At 35.6% G+C, this 17,956-nt stretch overlaps 2 protein-coding genes across 2 annotated transcripts; one reads left to right on the forward strand and one right to left on the reverse strand.

The window, feature by feature from the left end:
• Positions 1-1,853: 1,853 nt before the first annotated feature.
• On the forward strand, positions 1,854-3,984 carry LOC130982020 (thioredoxin H-type). The gene is made up of 2 exons (XM_057905836.1): positions 1,854-2,094; positions 3,462-3,984. The coding sequence occupies exons 1-2, from the start codon at positions 1,999-2,001 to the stop codon at positions 3,726-3,728; spliced, it is 363 nt and encodes a 120-aa protein (XP_057761819.1). The 5' UTR covers positions 1,854-1,998; the 3' UTR covers positions 3,729-3,984.
• Positions 3,985-4,282: 298 nt separating this feature from the next.
• Positions 4,283-9,902, reverse strand: LOC130982019 (beta-galactosidase 3). The gene is made up of 19 exons (XM_057905835.1): positions 9,506-9,902; positions 9,290-9,385; positions 9,057-9,169; positions 8,833-8,899; positions 8,625-8,717; positions 8,269-8,412; positions 8,071-8,159; positions 7,878-7,983; positions 7,700-7,787; positions 7,456-7,574; positions 7,188-7,352; positions 6,852-7,030; positions 6,332-6,441; positions 6,143-6,252; positions 5,918-6,028; positions 5,724-5,837; positions 5,426-5,628; positions 5,012-5,348; positions 4,283-4,908 (listed from the first exon to the last, which is right to left on the reverse strand). The coding sequence occupies exons 1-19, from the start codon at positions 9,671-9,673 to the stop codon at positions 4,783-4,785; spliced, it is 2,538 nt and encodes an 845-aa protein (XP_057761818.1). The 5' UTR covers positions 9,674-9,902; the 3' UTR covers positions 4,283-4,782.
• Positions 9,903-17,956: the final 8,054 nt, after the last annotated feature.

Below are 17,956 nucleotides of genomic sequence, written 5' to 3' on the forward strand. Positions count from 1 at the left end.
ATGCGAATGTAGCTGAAATCGTATGTCCCTCGTCGTTTTTTTTCTTATATTCTATGGTATTTTCTGGCTTGGTAAGATAGATTAATTCGTCAAAAATCTAAACTTTATTCAAAGTTTTGTTTTGGACTAATAAATTGTTTTATGCGCAGAATTAAATTAAGCGACATTTATTTAAGTAGATGAGTGAGCTGACGACTCGACCAATCTAAGTTGGTTTAAATAAATTAATTATTTGAGTTAATAAATTAATTATTTGACTAACTCAAATTAGTTTGTTGAGTTTGCTCTTGTTGACAGCCAGCGTCAAGAGATTCCGCGGGCCATTTGCGGTTTACCTCCAATGCGTGTTTTCGTTGGTGAGGCCCCATAAGCAATAGCCAATTTTGGCGTTTTCATTCACATGACGAGACATGACGTCCTTAACTCCTTCTGATTATGCGCTAAGCAATGAGCTTGAGTCGCTTCGGAAATCAAATCAAACTCCTTAATCGATTCAAAAGCAAAGTCAACAAAATCGACATTGAATAAACGGTTTAATTAATTTAAAAAAAAACAATTTAAATAATAAATATCCATATTAAAAATAATTTATAAATAAATTATTTATATTTAAATTTTTAATTTTAAAAAATATAATATAAAATTTTTTTATTATAAAAAGAATTATTTTTTTATAAATATTTAAAAAAAAATTTAAAAATTATAATTTAATTTCAAAATTTATATTCGACATTAATACTATTATTTTTTATAAGTAAAAAATTTAAAAAAATAATTTATAAAACTTTTCAAAGGGACCAAAGTGATATTAACAATGAGACTCGCTACTTCAGGCAGAATCTGATCCTTCCAATTCCAGACAGTAATAAAATACTAGTAAATAGAAGAATCTTCCAAACCGAGAAAATTTGGGCAAAATTCAAAAGCCTTTCGCCGCGAGATAAACAAAAAATCATTTGATGTTGACTTGAATTCAGTGCGTTATGGGTGATTTTGTTTTGTAGTTAGCTGCACGGCGAGAAAGCAGCTTATTATTATTATTATTATTATTGGGGAATTTGCTTATTGATTAAGTAAATAAAAGAAAATCTGAGTAATATTTAAAGTAAATATTTTTAGTAGATAGTTTTTTTAGAACTTTTTTCTTAAATAGTATTGTGATTAAGTGGTACTCTTTTATTCAATAGGAATATTTATAGATTGAATTAAATCAGTTATAATTAATATTTTGTGTCGATTTATACTAAATTTATTGGATCAAATTTAGTATTTATATTTTTTATTATCGAATCCATTTGTATATTTGCAGATCAGATATTTTAAAATAAAAATATATAAAAAAATTTATTTCTTAAAAAAATTGAATAAAATTTATTTTTTTATTTTAATAAAAGTTTTTTATTTGTTTAAATATGTTTATTTTTAAAATGTAAATAATTTATTTTTTTAAATAATAAAAATAAAATAAAATAATATATATAAATAATAATTATTAAAATAACACATATATATATTATTTATTTATTTATTTATTATTTAGTGCGAATTTACAAATTTAAATAATACGTAATTGGATAAAATTAGAGTATAGATTGAATTGGATTCGATTATCTTACAAATCAAATCATATTTATAAATTGCAGATTACAAATAAATATTGCCAATTTGGGGATAAGATTAACGCACTTATTCAGCAGTCATATATAAATAAATTAATTAACATTAATTATTTATTAATTAATATGTCGGGCAATTCAATTTTGCATGGGAATCTCCGCGTGAGAACACGTTGCGTTTGCACATTAAACTCTGATGGCAAATTCGTAAAAACGGCAAAAAGAGGAGGGTTTTTGGGAAGAGGATTGGTACCCGTCTCGCATATTTAAAGGCGGTGGCATGGTGACAATCTTACGCTGTGTGTTTGTTGTGGTTTGTTGGTGCAGTATTTCGTTTGAGAAAGAGAAAAAAGAAAAAGGGGTAAGAGCGAGTTAAGAGAGAATGGCTGGTTCATCAGAAGAGGGACAGGTTATCGGTTGCCACTCCGTTGATGCATGGACCCAACAGCTCGAGAAGGGAAATGAATCTAAGAAGCTGGTTTGTTCTTCCCTTTCCTTTTTCCTTCCATTTATTCTTTTTCGATAAATCCCTGTTGCTGTTATGCTTCTCCCTTCGGTATTCACATCGCCGTACTAAATTAACTGTGTTCTTTGTTTTTGGTTTTGTTTTCCTTCTAAGCTCTCATGTAATTGGCTTTTTATGTTATTAGTATGATGATTAACATGATGGTTACTAATTGTTACTGCTATCATTTCGTGTTTCTGAAACTTGACCCTAGGTTTATTTATCAAGCAACTTAGAGCTTAGTGGTTCTGTTACAAAACCAACTAGCCCAGCTAGGGGTTCCAATTGATCAAATTAAGAGGGTACAGAAACAAGATAATGATATGGAACACTGATTTTTCCCCTCTCGTTTCTCGTTGTAGTAGTTAAGGCTTTGTTTGGTAAGTCTATCAGGATAGGAATTGGAAATATAAGACAGGAAGTCGTGTCCCATGTCCTCAGTGTCCTTAATTTTTGGGTGCAAACAGGAAATTCGGTAATTTTGTCCCAGATAGAGAAATGTTTGTTTGTTTGTTTCGGTAATTATCTTCTTCTCTACATTGATTTGTCTTCCAGTATCTTTGTATTTCCATCACGAGATAGTTATCAAATTGGCCTAATTGATATATACAATTGAACTAGAACAATACTTGGACTGAATTTTTGGAGTTAAATTGGGGATGAATTCCACTTAGACCAAGAGTGCGCTCAGTGGATTGACTAATGTTGGCTGTAATGAGCTATGGTTCTGTTACACCTGTTGGTTCTTAGGTCCCTGAGAATCTGAGATACCTAGATCCAAGGTAGGTGAGATGCAATAAGTTCTGCCCTACTATGCAGTGATTATTTAGTTGTTGCCATTGACAGTATGATCATTAGCTTGATATGCAAAAATAATAATAGGAGCTTAAAGTGAAGGCTTCTTGCTTATTTGAAGATTATAATCAAGAAACTCATAACCTGTGTCTTGGACTCTTTGATCTCCATTAAGGGTGTTTAAAAGGTTGAGATTTTGAAAGGAAAGCGAGGAACAATGTTTGAGAATAAAATAAACTCATGGTTACTCTTCAACCCTTTTGGAATGTTGTGACAAACTGTTAATCTTGGAAATAAGGGAAGAATAAGAATTGCGTGTGTGATTTCTTGTCTCATTGGTGAAACAATTGCTCCACAATGTTGTTTTAGATATTTTGCATACTAGGACGTTTTGAGACATCTGAAGCTTTTATTTTTAATTTATTCTTAAGTATTATGCTAAAAGTTGGAGGTGAATTTCCTTGAGGATCAGTTGAGTGTTACTGGTTACATATTTCATTGATCATAACCGGAAATCTTGGATATCATTGCTTTTTTCATGCCAGATTGTTGTGGATTTCACTGCTTCATGGTGCGGACCATGCCGCTTCATTGCACCTTTCCTGGCTGAGTTGGCTAAGAAGTTTACAAATGTCATATTTTTGAAGGTGGATGTGGATGAACTACAGTCTGTTGCTCAAGACTGGGCTGTGGAGGCAATGCCCACCTTTGTGTTTGTGAAAGAGGGAACCATTATTGACAAAGTGGTGGGAGCAAAGAAGGAAGAACTGCAGCAGAAGCTTGAGAAACATGTGGCTACAGCCAGTGCTTAACTTGCTGGTGTTACTTTCATGTTTAAAATGCCATAGACGTAGTGTGTGATGTTATCTCTTTTATACTCTAGTACCGGATACATATTAGGTATTTGTGTTATTTCACCGTACATCTTTGTATAGGTGGCGACTCTTGTCATCTATATTTAGTGAGTGATTTCGTCCTTTATTCTGTCTAAAAATAATGCTGAATAGTCTTGTACTATGACTTCGTGATTGCACATGAGAAATGGATTGATCTAATTTTACTTGTTAATTGTTATACAGTATGTTTGGACCTTTGAAACATGGGAGGGAGAGAATTGGTTGAACATGAATGAAAATAGTTCTTGTAGGATTACTTTTTGATAATGCGATTTTAATAAAATAAAGAGAAATATTACGCGTTTTAATTATATAACCATGAAATGAGTAAATCTTTTCTTATTTTCATGATGCTCTACTATTTTTATATCATCACGAACGCAAATTCGGGTTTTGTATTTTGTATGTTCAAGCAACACAAGTATTATGTAAAGAAAATGGCCACCAGAGACAAAAATGAACAGAAAAGAGAACTTAAATAAACTTTTCCATGGTAGTATGGTTACTGTAGGATCCGTTCCTAACTTGAACCTTGGAGTTTGATTACCCAGTAATACATACACAGAAAAATCACACAACTTCCCAGTGCCCATAACCTGTTAAAACTTGAAGGACGGGAACTAGGACTCTTAGGACACACACAAGGGTCCAAATTTTAGACCCTTGGTTCTAGATTCACCTATCCACCAAAGTGAATGACTTTATACAAAACACTTCTACCCAAACCCCAACTACATAGAAAGAAAAAAAGGAATGGAAAAAGAAACGAATTCATGAACTCGTGCCTTTGGCACCACATTTAGAACATAGCTACTTCTCTTCCTAAAAGCTATGGAACTCAAACTATATTTCTTCAGCTACCACTAAATTTTCCTATGGTCCTCTCTTTATTATTAGTGTTTCATTTACTTCTTGTAAAAGCCACTTCACATTACAGATAAAAGGGTGTCTCATTGACCAATCAGCCCCTCTAATTGATGGCAGATGGAGAGCAAACAGCTTCAACTGATAACCGCTTCATGACATTGGGGCATGGATCTTGACCGAAGTTGCTGTTTGCAACTGTGATTGTGCATCTTGACTTTCCTATGCATTTCTGTCAAATGGAAAGATAAGTAGCATAAGCTATCTATTATAATTCAAATAAAAAACTCATTACTTGGGCTGTGATATGAAGAGTAATTTGGTAGTTAGAGTACCTTCTCCAAGATGGCATAGGATTCAGGAGAATGACAAACTCCCTTCTCATAGTTGCCACAAGTGCCGAAAGGTGTTCCAAAGCTTGCAAATTTGATGGAAGTAATGGCCTGCCCAGGACTACAATGTAAGTGAACCTTGGGAGCATGGAACTCTTGAGACTTGCCATAGCTCTCAATGTGCCAGTTCTTGATATTTGGGTGATACTCTGACACATCAGCACACACACTGCTCACTGATCTCTTCACAAGTGAAATACTCGAAGGGTTGCCCCCGAGTTCCTCGAAAACAACCAACAGGTTATGATTTGGCTTTAACCAAGATCGAGGAACATGGTACCTGAAAATTAGTTAGTAGTTAGTAGTTAGCATCACCAGCACCAACTACTAAAGAATCAACAAAATAACAACATTTACCATCGCTGAGTCGGTTGGCCGCAACCGAGCTGGCACTTTGGAGGTCTGAAAGAGCCAGCATAGTTGCAGTCACTGCAATTGCCAGCCGCTGAAGTAGTCCAGTATCTTCCAATGCTTTGACCATTAATCCATATTTGACCTTTACCCATATCCTTCATGTCCAATGCCAATGGCTCATCTCCTTCAGGAGCATCGAAGTAAGTCTGCAGTTTGCCAAATCAATTTTATCATTCTTCAAAGCAAATGTTTGGTTTTTCAATCAACCTTAAGGACATTTGTGTCTGTTTTTAGTTTTTACCTTGTGCCATGTCAATGGCTGCTTTTTCTGCACCACTATTGCTGTCTCCATCCACTCAACAGAAGAGATTCCAGTTGGAGATGCAAGATTCATGGCCTCTCCTTGCAGACCAACCTATTTAAGAGGAGCATGCCTTTTAAGATTTTGTTTTTGTAACCAAGCCAAGTTAATAAGTTTCTGAAGTGAGAAGGAACCTGATAAGTCCATTTCTGCCAAGACAAGTCCCACTTTCCCTGGTCAAGTCCATGGAGTGCAACTGGACCTAGGATTCCTGTGTTCCATGTCTCAAAATGTCCTCCCACATTCTGTGAAACAACAGAAAAAGAATGGTATCAGCCATGAAGTTATTAATCATTGATATTTACCGGAATTCAAAGTTCGCTGCCGTCGGATGTAAGAAGTAAGAGCTGTTAACTTACTGGAAGTCCAACAGCAATGCTGAGCAGTGATATTTTGTTTGTTCCAGCACGGAGGTTTACTTTCCCAATATATGTGAATCTCCTATCCTCTCTTGTTCCATAGGCAGAGCCTGTTTTTCAAACATTTATCATGTTTACTACTAATTGGATGACAAGAAGAATTATTAAAGAAACAAGCAAGCTACTTACCAGATAGTTGACCATTGATAAATACATGTACAGCGTGGCCTGTGGACTGAACAATGAGAGTTGGGAGTTCACCTCCATGGAGGAAAGACTCAGATGAACCTATATCAATACTGCAGACATGTTGCATGAAATAAATTACCATCATCAAAAAACTCAAAAGTGTGTTTCCCAAATCACTATCATATTGTTGAAACCTTTGGAGGGCTCCTTCATAATGTCATAGACTCTGAGTGATACTAATCTAAAACATGTAAACCATGTAAAGATCACTTCCATACCCATACTTAATCCAGCCTCTAGAAATATCAACCATTTGTTTTCATGATTTATGCAAGTGATTTGTTGTTGTTTGTGTGTGTGTGTTTTGGGAGAGGACTTTATATTGTATATAATGTCAATGTATGGTAGAGTGAAAATAAGGAACAACTCTACTTTTTTCTCAGTAAGCTAGGAATCTAAGTTGTAAGAAATTAAATCACTAAAAGGAGTAACCCAAAGCAACTTAGAAAACCAGGCTCACCTAGTTGTATACCAAAGGTAATCACTTGTATCCCGCGTAACATTTATTTGTTCCAAGAGACCAGAAGCAGTAATTGTGGAGCTGTCATCCATAGAAGAAGGATCTTCATCAAAACTCTCCCACAAGAACATTTGAGTGCTTGTGGGCATCATTTGCATCTGAGATGTTTGCACTCCAACCTAGTACAGGGAGAATATCAGTTCATTGGTTATTAAAAAGTTTTGTACTGTTTCGTTGAGTTCTTAAAAGTGAACACATTTTCTCCTAGCATGCATAATTATGGTCCCTGAGTACAAAAGGCCAGTAAGAATTCAAATTCCATAATTTTGTACATACTTTTGCTGTATTAAAGACGACATTTCTACAATCGGGGAGGATGCTGACGGACCAAGGAGGTAGGTTGTAGTGCATATTATTGAACATGACTCTAACAGCAGAGTTTGAATCATAGTTTGAGAGAAAAGCAGCACAATCTCCTGATTCTGTAGAATATACAGAAGCCTGGAAATGGTAAATACCCACTGATCAGTAAAGAAACTAGATGCCTCATTGAAATCAAAATAGAAAATAATGAAAACTCTGTGTGTTTGTGTTTGTGTTAAACCTGTTGGAAGCTCCCTAATGATGTAACAACAGCATCAGTTGAAACTAAAGCTCGCTCACACATCTTGATAGCCTTGTGAAGCTCCTTTAGATGACCATATTTTGGTTGTCTGATCAATCCTGTGATGTTTTTCACAAAAGTAGGTAAGGCTTGTTTTGAAGTGATGAATGGTAAGCCTTTGAACTTAAAACTATTGATATTCATTATTTAGCCTTTGCATAATTCAGAAATTTCGGTCTCTCACCATATTCATCCAGTGGAGCATCATAGTCATAGCTGGTAGTGATGAAAGGGCCTCCGGCCGTTCGACCAAAATTGGTTCCTCCATGATACTACATATTAATGCAAGGTAAGTCAATATGCAGTAGGAATCAGCATCGCCAAATGTTTTAACTTCTCAAGCCAGTATAAGTAGAACCAACCATGTAGTAGTTTACAAAGGATCCTCCTTTTTGTATAAATCGGGCAACAGCAAATGCTAAATCTTGGACAGGCCTTTGGTGAATTGTACCACCAAATTCTGAAAACCTTTATACATGACAGAAAAATTCATAGATGTATGTTACTCATTTTGAAGCAAATCCAATTTGTAAGATCAACAACAAAAATGGTTACCAGCCACTCCAAGCCTCGGTCCACATTGTAGGCTTATAGGGTCTATTGGGAGTAAATTTATCACAGTAAAAGCCATTGCAAGTGTTTATCTGTCACAAAATAAGGAACAAGAACATATTATTTAATCAATTTGCAGTGATGAATATGCAGTCACTTGTAGTAGTACCACATTACAAGAGGAAGAGAAAGTGTGCTCACCACTGGATCCGGAGCATCATCTTCCTTGCACATAATCCATGGGACCCCAGTTCCCATTTCGACAGCCATTTTTGCAGCCCAGTTCACATAATTTTGGCCAGCTGGTCCAAGCATTTTACTCTGTGCCCCATACTCATTCTCAATCTGAAACAACATATTTTTCATTGTACGTCATTATCGTTATTAAAGCCAGTTATTTAGAGGTAGAGTGAAAAGTTTGCAGCCACTAGTGCCTTTCCATGGAAGACAATTTATCTTATAGCAGCTATTGAGTGAGTACTAAACAATTTGGTGAAAATTTGGCAGTTTTTTAAGTTCTCAGAAAACAAAAACCAAGCAAGGCCACAGATTTTGACCTGAGAGAGTATGATAGGACCACCCTGAGATTCATAGAGACGTTCACTCTTCATCATTCCCACAATCTTCTCAGTGAACCCTTGCATTGCCCTCTGCAACATCAATAAAACTATCTCAATTGAAAGAAACAGAAAAAAGTTTTCTGCTTTATAATAATCAATTACCATACAATACAAAGGCAATAATGTAAACCAAAAAAAGAGAGACCTTGAAGGGTTCATTGTCTGTTCTGAAACTTATACCAGGAACATACTTCAGCCAAACAGGAAATCCTCTGCACATTACAAGATAGCAAACATCATTGAACAAGCCAACATTACCCCACAAGACCAACAACTAAACTTTCAAGTTAGAAATAAAAGAATGAAACAATTAAAAAGTAGTAATAAATAATTATGTAGCAGAAAATGAGTGGGAAGAAAGTGAGGTACCCAAAGTTCCATTCAGCACAGACATAAGGTCCAATGCGAAGGTGAGCATATAGCCCTGCTTTCTGTATTGTCTTCACGAACCTCACCAGATCATACCTTCCTTCGAAATTGTACTGAATTGCATTCACATCCCCAGAAAACACCACAGAACATAGCTCAAAATGTTAGACAGAAAGAAGGACTTGAGAGAGAGAGAGAGAGAGAGAGAGAGAGAGAGAGAGAAAGTGAAATACATTGCCAGGAGTAGGCTCATGAACATTCCAAAAGACGTAGGTTTCAATGACATCAATGCCTCCCTCTTTGGCCTTCTGAATCAGATCTTCCCACATCTATACATAACCCCATTTCACACAAAAAAAGAAAACAAACACCAACAAAGTGAGAATTTGGTAAAGATATAATTTTTATGTGTTTTCTTTCGTTGAAGATAAAGAAGAAGAGGTCATTACATCAGGGGTACTTCTGGGATAATGTATGGAGCCAGAGAAAAGGATTCTCCTTTGGCCATTGATGAGAATGGCCTTCCTGTCATAGCTTACACTTGACTCAACCACCCACAATAATGCTGACCAAAACAACAACGAAAGCACCAACTTGGAAACCGAGCTGGTTTCCATGTTTGTCCCCCCAAGCACACTCTCCTTCACTGCAGGAAAGAAAGGAGAGAGAAGAAACCAAAAATGGAGGGTGCTGTTGTTGTTGCCTCACAATTTGAGAGTAGCAGGGTGGTGTAGTCCTTGCTGGGGGGCACCGCACTTGTGAGCTGTAACTACTGAGTAGACCCAACTCCTTTGTATTTATATTACTCACTAATGGCACTCATAATCACAGGTGTCAATGCCCATTATTGCGTGGCTTCACTCTACATTGCAAATTAAACTACTTCTATAGTTCTATGGCATGTAGATATATACAGTGGCACTAAAAAAAATTAAAATTGGACTAACTTTTATGGAGACAGAGTCACAGACATGAATTCATCAGTACAAGAATTGTGTAGTGTAGTGTGTTACCTTAAACACACAATCTAGGAAAATGTACTTACTGTCAATGAAGTAGTATTATTGTTGGATTTTATTGATTTAAAATTTTAATAAACTTGTTTTAGAAAGAAGCTAAAGTGATGATGATTTCTTAAGCATGTTTATTGGGATGACAGTAGTCTTCAGTGGAATTATTTTCAAGCGGTGACATCAATTGAATGAAGCTATATTCTTGCATAACAAACTCTGTCTGTTAACATTTGGAACGTGTCATAGTGCATGGGTTAGTCCACTGGTCCATCACAATTAATTTTAATATTTTGATATCTATTAAACTCTTAATAAGTAAAATAAAACTTACCTGACTGTGGAGTCACTACATTTTTTTTATTGAATAGAACTAGTGTATATGGTATTATAGTTTATGGCTTTATGAGTTAGTTAATACTTAATACTTAATACATAATTCAGAAACACTGAGTTTTGAGAAGTGTTGTGAATGAATGCGGTATTTATGAGAAAAATGGTCCACACATGTGAACCCTACTTGTTTGTTCGTTACTCGTTGCTTACCTTTACCGTTTCATTCACATCTACATAAATAAAAGGGATCAATATATGTATAGCGACGAGAGGACAAGCTGTCTTATTTATTTGGGTTTGGCTTTTTGGCCACTACGTATTTATTTTTATGTTACGACTTATTATGACTGTCCATCGTAATGTGAATAACACATATATAGCAAGGTCTTAAATATGCATAGTTGCATACCCTGGAGTTTAATTAATTAAAACATTCTTACTTTCAATGCTGAAATCATATTAAGCAACAAGGACTACTATATTGTTCAGCTCTAATACTACTTATGGTTTTTCAGTGGCTAAGAAAAGGGGGTTGAATCTTAGCTCCCTTTTTTGCTTAGTAACACTTGTTATCCTTTGAAATAACTTTACGAGACTTTTTTATTTTTGTCTCGTCCCTAGCCACGAGACATTTATTTTTGTCTCGTCACTTGACATGAGATATTTTTAGTTTTAGCTCCTGTGCAGTAGAAACAGAAATGGAGTAGAGAAGAGAGAAAATTACACCCAGATATATCCTGGTTCAGCTGCTAAGTGCAGTGCAGCCTACATCCAGTCTCTATCACAACAATGATGGAATTTCACTATAATCTTCTTGATTACAGACTGTAAAGTGCTAACCCAACTTACAAGGAGATTTTCACAGAATCATGAAACACAACACAGATGTACAAAGGAACTCTAAGGACATCTATGGCTTTTTCTTTTAATTTTGCACTTTCTACCTTTTTCCGCTCTAAGGCTTTTTCATACAAACCTCACTATTTGCCTTTTTTCCATGAGACTCAAGACATGACAAAATTAAACAAAAAAATACTAAACAGAATACATTAAAGGAGAAGAGAAATCTGTTAGCTCAGGTAGCTTTGAGAACTTTGTGCCTTGTACTCTCACACTTTCTCCTTGCTTCAAACCGTGGATGTTCTCTCTTTTTATAGAAGAGGGAAGCCTCCACCTTTGAAGCCAAAAACCAAGCCAACTTCTTCTTCTCCAAGAACAAAACCGGTTCGGCCAGAGAGAGAGAGAAGAGATAACCCATGCAAAACCCAACATACAATTACCTTTAGTCCTTCCTTGGTCATCAATCTTCATCAATCCGAGCACAACATCCTTAGCTTGCCCTCCAAGACGAATTTCTGGCCCTTGATGCTTCATGATGATGATAGCTTCATCTACTCCACTTTTGCTTCCTCCCTCACGTAGCCACCCTAGCTACCTTCTGTGATGAGTGAAGCCAAAAGCAGAGACAAGCCATCCCTCCAAGGATCTTCTCCTTGCTGGCCGAATCTCCTTCAACCATTTTTGGTATGGAGAAGCCAAAATCTCATCACCATATCTTACCATAAGTGATAAGAATCTCAGCCACTACATTTTTTATGTTTTCTTGCCATCAGCTCGATGGTCTTCATGCATGTAGCTCCTTCTTTCTTTTGGTAGCTTAACTTAGCTTCCATAATTTTCTCTGTGATATGACCGAAGAGAAGAAAGAAGATGAGAGAGAAGATAGAGATAAAAGAAAAGTAATTAAATGAATCAAATTAATTGAAATGGGATTGCTTTTACTTTTCTTGCAGATTAGCGTGCCTCATTATGCCATCAATCAAATCAATGACACTTTCTCTCTCATAGTTCCAAGAACTGTATTAACTCTTCTCAATAAAATTTTGAGTTCCATCACATGATTAAAGAAGAGATCCGTTGGAAGTAATTGAACTTTGCTTTCTTTGCTTAGTGGATTCGGACCATGAATTGGTCTAATTAGCAAAGATTTGTAATTGGGCTTATAGTGATAATAGTTCAATCTGGCCCAAATAATCACAAATTATTTCAGCCATATAATATAGGAAATATTAATCAAGACTGATTGGTTTTAAGCATATTGGGCTTGCAATAATTTTGCTTTTCTGTTCGGCCCAATAAGAAAACCTGCATTACAAAATTATTAATTAACATATGTTAAATAAAAATTAAATTAATAATTCTGTAGTTAATTATTTCAATAATGTTTGTTCATCATCAAAATAAATTTGAGTTTTCCAAACTCATCAATCTCCCCCTTGATGACAAACATTATTAAAATTGAAATGGGAAGAAATTTAAAATTTTGAGTAAAGAATACTCCCTTTGAAGATATGTATTTTTTCCCCTTTCTTATTGTCACATGGCTCCCCCTTAATATATGCTATTTTACCAAGAGAAGCTTTATACCTGTAACAATTTTTATCAAGCCTAAGGAAATAATGTTATTCAACATATATAATTTTGTAATGTTGAATGGCTTGATTTATGAGCAGACTTGAATGATAATCAAAACTCATTTGTTATCAATAATTTGATTTTCTGCTCAAACTCACAACATAATTAATCAAATAATATCTTCGAAAATAAATTGCTGTTTTAAAAAATATTTTCCAATCAAATCAGAGCAACATACTTATGGTAAAAAAATATTTTTAATCACGGCATGATCACAGCAATTTTCAACATTTATTTTCATACCCAATGCTTAAAGAAACTGCAAAAAATAAAGTATTCAGCAAGCATGTTTACCAAGATGAATTAGAATATTTCCTATTTCAATAGTAGAAAGCATATTCATCAAGATAAATCCATTGCTTCAATCACAAGAATGCATGTTAACAACCAGGCAACCACATTATCAAAACAAATGCATCACAAGCATTATATCAACAAAACACAATATTTATAACAAGGATAATCATAAATTCACACGGATTTCATTCTCTGTTTTCATGATTTCAATTTTCAGCACTTTCTCCCCCTTTTGGTATCAAGAGAAACCTGAAAAAGATGACATATAGAACAGAATATGCAAAATATATCCAAAATGTCTAGAGTGTTTCACAGTGTCATATGTCTACAGTACCAAAATAAACTACCACAGTATTAGATTGAGCCTAAACATGCCAAATATCAACAAACATAAAAAATAAAACAGTAATTAATCATCAGAGAGATTAAAATCAGATTTCTCAGCACCTTCTTTAGTATCAACTCCCAGCTCCTCCTTAAGGTTTTCCAGCATCAGACTCACTCTATCCTTGCATCTCATCTAAGCCCTTTCATTTTCATAGGCTAGTTTGCGAGCCGCCCTATGGGTTTATACCGTTAGCTCAGACATATTTGAGAATTCAGTGAGGATTTTCTTGATTGATTCGGTTGCTTTGGAAGATTCAGGCTGACTCTCAAAGTCGCTATCCGAAGGCACAGATTTCTTGTCCTTAGTTTTTTTAACAGTTCCACCTCCTTTGATCATAGACACTTTGTTTTTTACATCCTCATTTGTTAAATCTACCTTAAAGTACTCAAAAATACACGTGAAAAATATTCCATAAGGTAAATTAGTCCTTTTGATACTTTTTACAGACTCCCACATGTGTCTAATCATGAGGTAACCAAATGAAATAGGAGATGAAGTAACAAGAGTAAAGATTATGAGAGAATCAGATATTGTTATCCTGTTATGAGAACCACTCTGTGGGGTCAAAATGTGAGTTATGATGTGGTGCAGCAGTGAGTTGGTTGGTCCAAGAGCTTTATGGGTATGAACAGTGCCATCTAGTCCAGACAGATTTTCACAAATATGTTGAAGAGCTTGCTTGTATGTGACCCCAACGTGTGCATCCCATTTGTCAGTCATGTATACCCTCGGTCCTTCATCCGTGTATCCAAGGGCAGAGCTGATGGTCTCAGCGTTCAGAGTGATATGCACACGCTTCATATAGGAGTGAAGACTACCATCAATCAATCTCAGATTATCATAAAATTGTGTCACCAACCCTGGGTAAACCATTTTGTGAATGAGTAGCAATGGAGACCATTTGAGATTGTCAAACAGAGGATGTAAATTGATCCCTTTGGCAGCCAGAGAATCAAGATTCACCAAGTATGAGAGACATAGATGCCGCTTTTCCAATACCTCCTGGTGAAATTCATAGAATGCACATGTAGAGAACCTTGAAGGATTATAGTGAGAATGTGGTTTGTGAAATCTATTTTGGAATTTCAATGATCCAAGGTTTGCGGGTTCCCTGGTCTCGTGCAACACGAAACCTTTGGTCTTCTGAGAACTCCTTTTGGAATTGGCTTTCTTCGGTGGAGATGGTGGTGGTGATGGAATCGGTGAGGTGTGTGATTCTTCCTCTTGTTCAATGATGGGTTCCTTGTTCTTTTCACTTTTCCTCTTTCTAGAGGATTTCTGGGCTATTACTTTGCGTCTCATGGACTCGGGTTGCTTGGTGGAAAGTGAGGGAGAGGATAAAGAAGTGGAGTGGATATGTATGTGGGTGTGAGTTTGGGGAGTAGAAGGTTTTTGAGAGAGACGAATTCTTTCACTCTTTTTAGGTGCAGTTTTCTTTTTCATGATGTGAAGAAGATGAATGGAGATGGAAGTTGAAGAGAAGGCCGAAGGGTGTGGTGAGTGAAGGGAGGTTAGAGAGGCATTAAATGCTGAGTGGAAAGAGAATGTGAGGGAGTTAATGCACATCTAGGGACGCGGTTATTAACCAAGGTGGTTTCCATTTATTTGAAATAAATTGAAAAAGTGGTTTCCTAGAATCAAGGGATTAGTTGAAAAGAAAGATTTGATTTGACACCATGCTTCTTCCAACAAGATTTGATGAGACAACAACAAGATTGTGATTTTTCAAAAAAATGAGGAACTAACAAAACTGTCATGGTGGGTTCAAAGAGATTTGGTAGGGCCCACAAAAATTAAATTATGCGCAGCCTCCCCCTTGTTCAAAGCCCATTCCACACGTTCTGAATTTTATCTCCTGCTTTCCCACGAGATAAATCTGAACAGAATCAAAATTTCACAAGTTATCAATAGAACTCAAATTTATCATTCCCAAGCTTTTTCTTAGTGAACAGAATCTGTCTTCACAGAGGGGTTTTGTAAAAATGTCAGCAAGTTGGTCTTCAGATTTTACAAACTGAATATCAATAGTACCCTTTTGCACATGTTCTCTAATAAAGTGATATTTGATCTCAATGTGCTTTGTTCTTGAGTGCAAAACAGGATTTTTTGAAATATTTATAGCATTCATGTTATCACAAAATAAGGGTATAATATTGATCTTTAATTTGTAATCCTCCAACTGCGTTTTTAACCAAATTAATTGTGAGCAACATGCAGATGCAGAAATATATTCAGCTTCAGCTGTGGATAGGGCCACGGTTGCTTGTTTTTTTCTTGACCACATGTTAAGTGAGCTTCCAAGGAAGCAACACATACCGGAGGTGCTCCTCCTATCCACTCTATCTCCCGTATAATTTGCATCACAAAACCCTACTCATTCTTGTCGAATTGAGCAAGCTCTTCTTGAATGGTTTTGACCCATAATGGATCTTCAAGAGCTTGTCTCACATTGTTGGGCTCCATTTGTGACAAGAAGGCAAGATTGCTTGGTTTGGATTACCTTTTGGTTGAGGATCTTATTGTTACACCTTGAGAGGGATCACCAATGATAAAGTCATGAGGATAACCTCTCATGGACTTCCATTCTCTAGGCTTCCGGAGTGGTGTTGAACTTTGATGAGCTTCTGTGGGTATCACTGTTTCAGTTTCTCGTGCTGGCTCAGGAGATAAAATGGAAATATCTCCTCCAATCTGGCGAGACAAAACTGGACTGGCAAATTCTTCATTTTGGACAGACTTGGAATTTTCTTTGCTTGTTCCAACTTTTTCACAATCTGAATCATTATCTATCACAATACTGGAAATTAAATTAGAATCACAAAAAGTAACATGTATGGATTCCTCTCTGGTTCTATGATCTTTGAGGTAAATTATATAGGCTTTGCTAGTAGTGGAGTATCCAACAAACATGCCCTCATATGATTTTGGATCAAATTTGCCAAGATTTTCTTTGTTATTAAGCACAAAACACTTGCATCCAAAAACATGGAAATACTTAAGATTTGGAGGGGTTCCTTTCCATAGCTCATAAGGAGTTTTCTTTAACCCTTTTCTAATAATAGTCCTATTCAAAATATAACATGCTGTATTTACAACTTCAGCCCATAGAAACTTTGAAACCTCATTCTCACATAACATAGCCCTAGTCATCTCTTGAAGGCTTCTATTCCTTCTTTCAACAACCCCATTTTGTTGAGGTGTTCTAGGGCATAAAAAATTATGAGTAATTCCAAAGTCATCACAGAATTTTTCAAAGTCTTGGTTTTCAAATTCTTTTCCGTGATCACTTCTCAAATGGGCCACTTTTAAATATTTTTCATTTTGAATTTTCTTGCAAAGGGTTGAGAAAGCATGAAAAGCATCATTTTTATGAGCAAGAAAAAGTACCCAACCAAATCTAGAGTAATCATCTACCACTACCAAACTATAGTGTTTACCTCCTAGACTTTGAGTTCTTGTTGGACCAAAAAGATCAATGTGTAACATCTCTAATGGCCTTTTGGTTGAAATTCCATCTTTTGGTTTAAAAGAGGATTTAACTTGTTTGCCTAATTGACAAGCATCACAAGTAAGATCCTTATCAAATTTGATTTTAGGAATTCCTCTAATAAGATTTTTCTTTACTAGCTTAAAAATTTGGTACATGCTAGCATGACCCAGCTTTCTATGCCATAGCTAGTTTTCAGATTCAAGAGAAGTAAAACATGTTACATTTTGTTCTTTCAAGTCCTCAAGAGTTAATCCATACACATTGTTGCATCTTTTAGCTTCAAAAAGAATATCCCCAGTTTTTTCACAAACAACCAAACACACAAATTTTCTAAAAACAACTTCAAAACCTAAATCACACAATTGGCTTACACTAAGTAAGTTATGTTTCAAACCATTTACAAGAAGAACATCATTTATACAAGATGAAAAGCTTTTACCAACTTTACCAACGGCCACTATCTTTCCTTTACCATCATCACCGAAAGTGACAAGTCCTCCATCATATTCATCAAACTTTATGAAGAAGGTTGTCTTTCCGGTCATGTGCCTAGAACATCCGTTGTCCATGTACCACATATTTTCCTTCCGTTTGGATGCTAGGCACACCTACAAAATAAGCTCAAGTGACCTTAGGTATCCAAATTTTCTTGGATCCTTTCACGTTAAACCATCTCCTATGACCCAAGCCATTGTAATAAAAAATAATTTTGTAAACTTTGTCACCAATCATTCTTTCACCAAAAAAGTATTGAATGGGAAAGTGTCCATTTCGGTTGCATAGTCTACAAAACCTTGGAGTTGCTAATTTGTTAAAGTAAGTGGGATCTTGAAACCTTGTGTCATTAGAAGATGAAGCTCTATTTTCAAAAGAAGGTTTCTCATCAGATTTGTAAAACCCCAAA

The sequence above is a fragment of the Arachis stenosperma genome, chromosome 5, assembly GCF_014773155.1.
Source record: "Arachis stenosperma cultivar V10309 chromosome 5, arast.V10309.gnm1.PFL2, whole genome shotgun sequence".
NCBI lineage: Eukaryota > Viridiplantae > Streptophyta > Magnoliopsida > Fabales > Fabaceae > Arachis > Arachis stenosperma.

Excerpts from the sequence above, each read along its gene's own strand:
- LOC130982020 (XM_057905836.1), top strand. The coding sequence starts at position 1,999 with ATGGCTGGTTCATCAGAAGAGGGACAGGTTATCGGTTGCCACTCCGTT. Across the intron at positions 2,095-3,461 it reads GAAATGAATCTAAGAAGCTG|ATTGTTGTGGATTTCACTGC; the intron begins GTTTGTTCTTCC and ends TTTTCATGCCAG.
- LOC130982019 (XM_057905835.1), bottom strand. The coding sequence starts at position 9,673 with ATGGAAACCAGCTCGGTTTCCAAGTTGGTGCTTTCGTTGTTGTTTTGG. Across the intron at positions 7,788-7,877 it reads CCTTTGTAAACTACTACATG|TATCATGGAGGAACCAATTT; the intron begins GTTGGTTCTACT and ends ATTAATATGTAG. Across the intron at positions 7,575-7,699 it reads TGCTCCACTGGATGAATATG|GATTGATCAGACAACCAAAA; the intron begins GTGAGAGACCGA and ends AAAACATCACAG.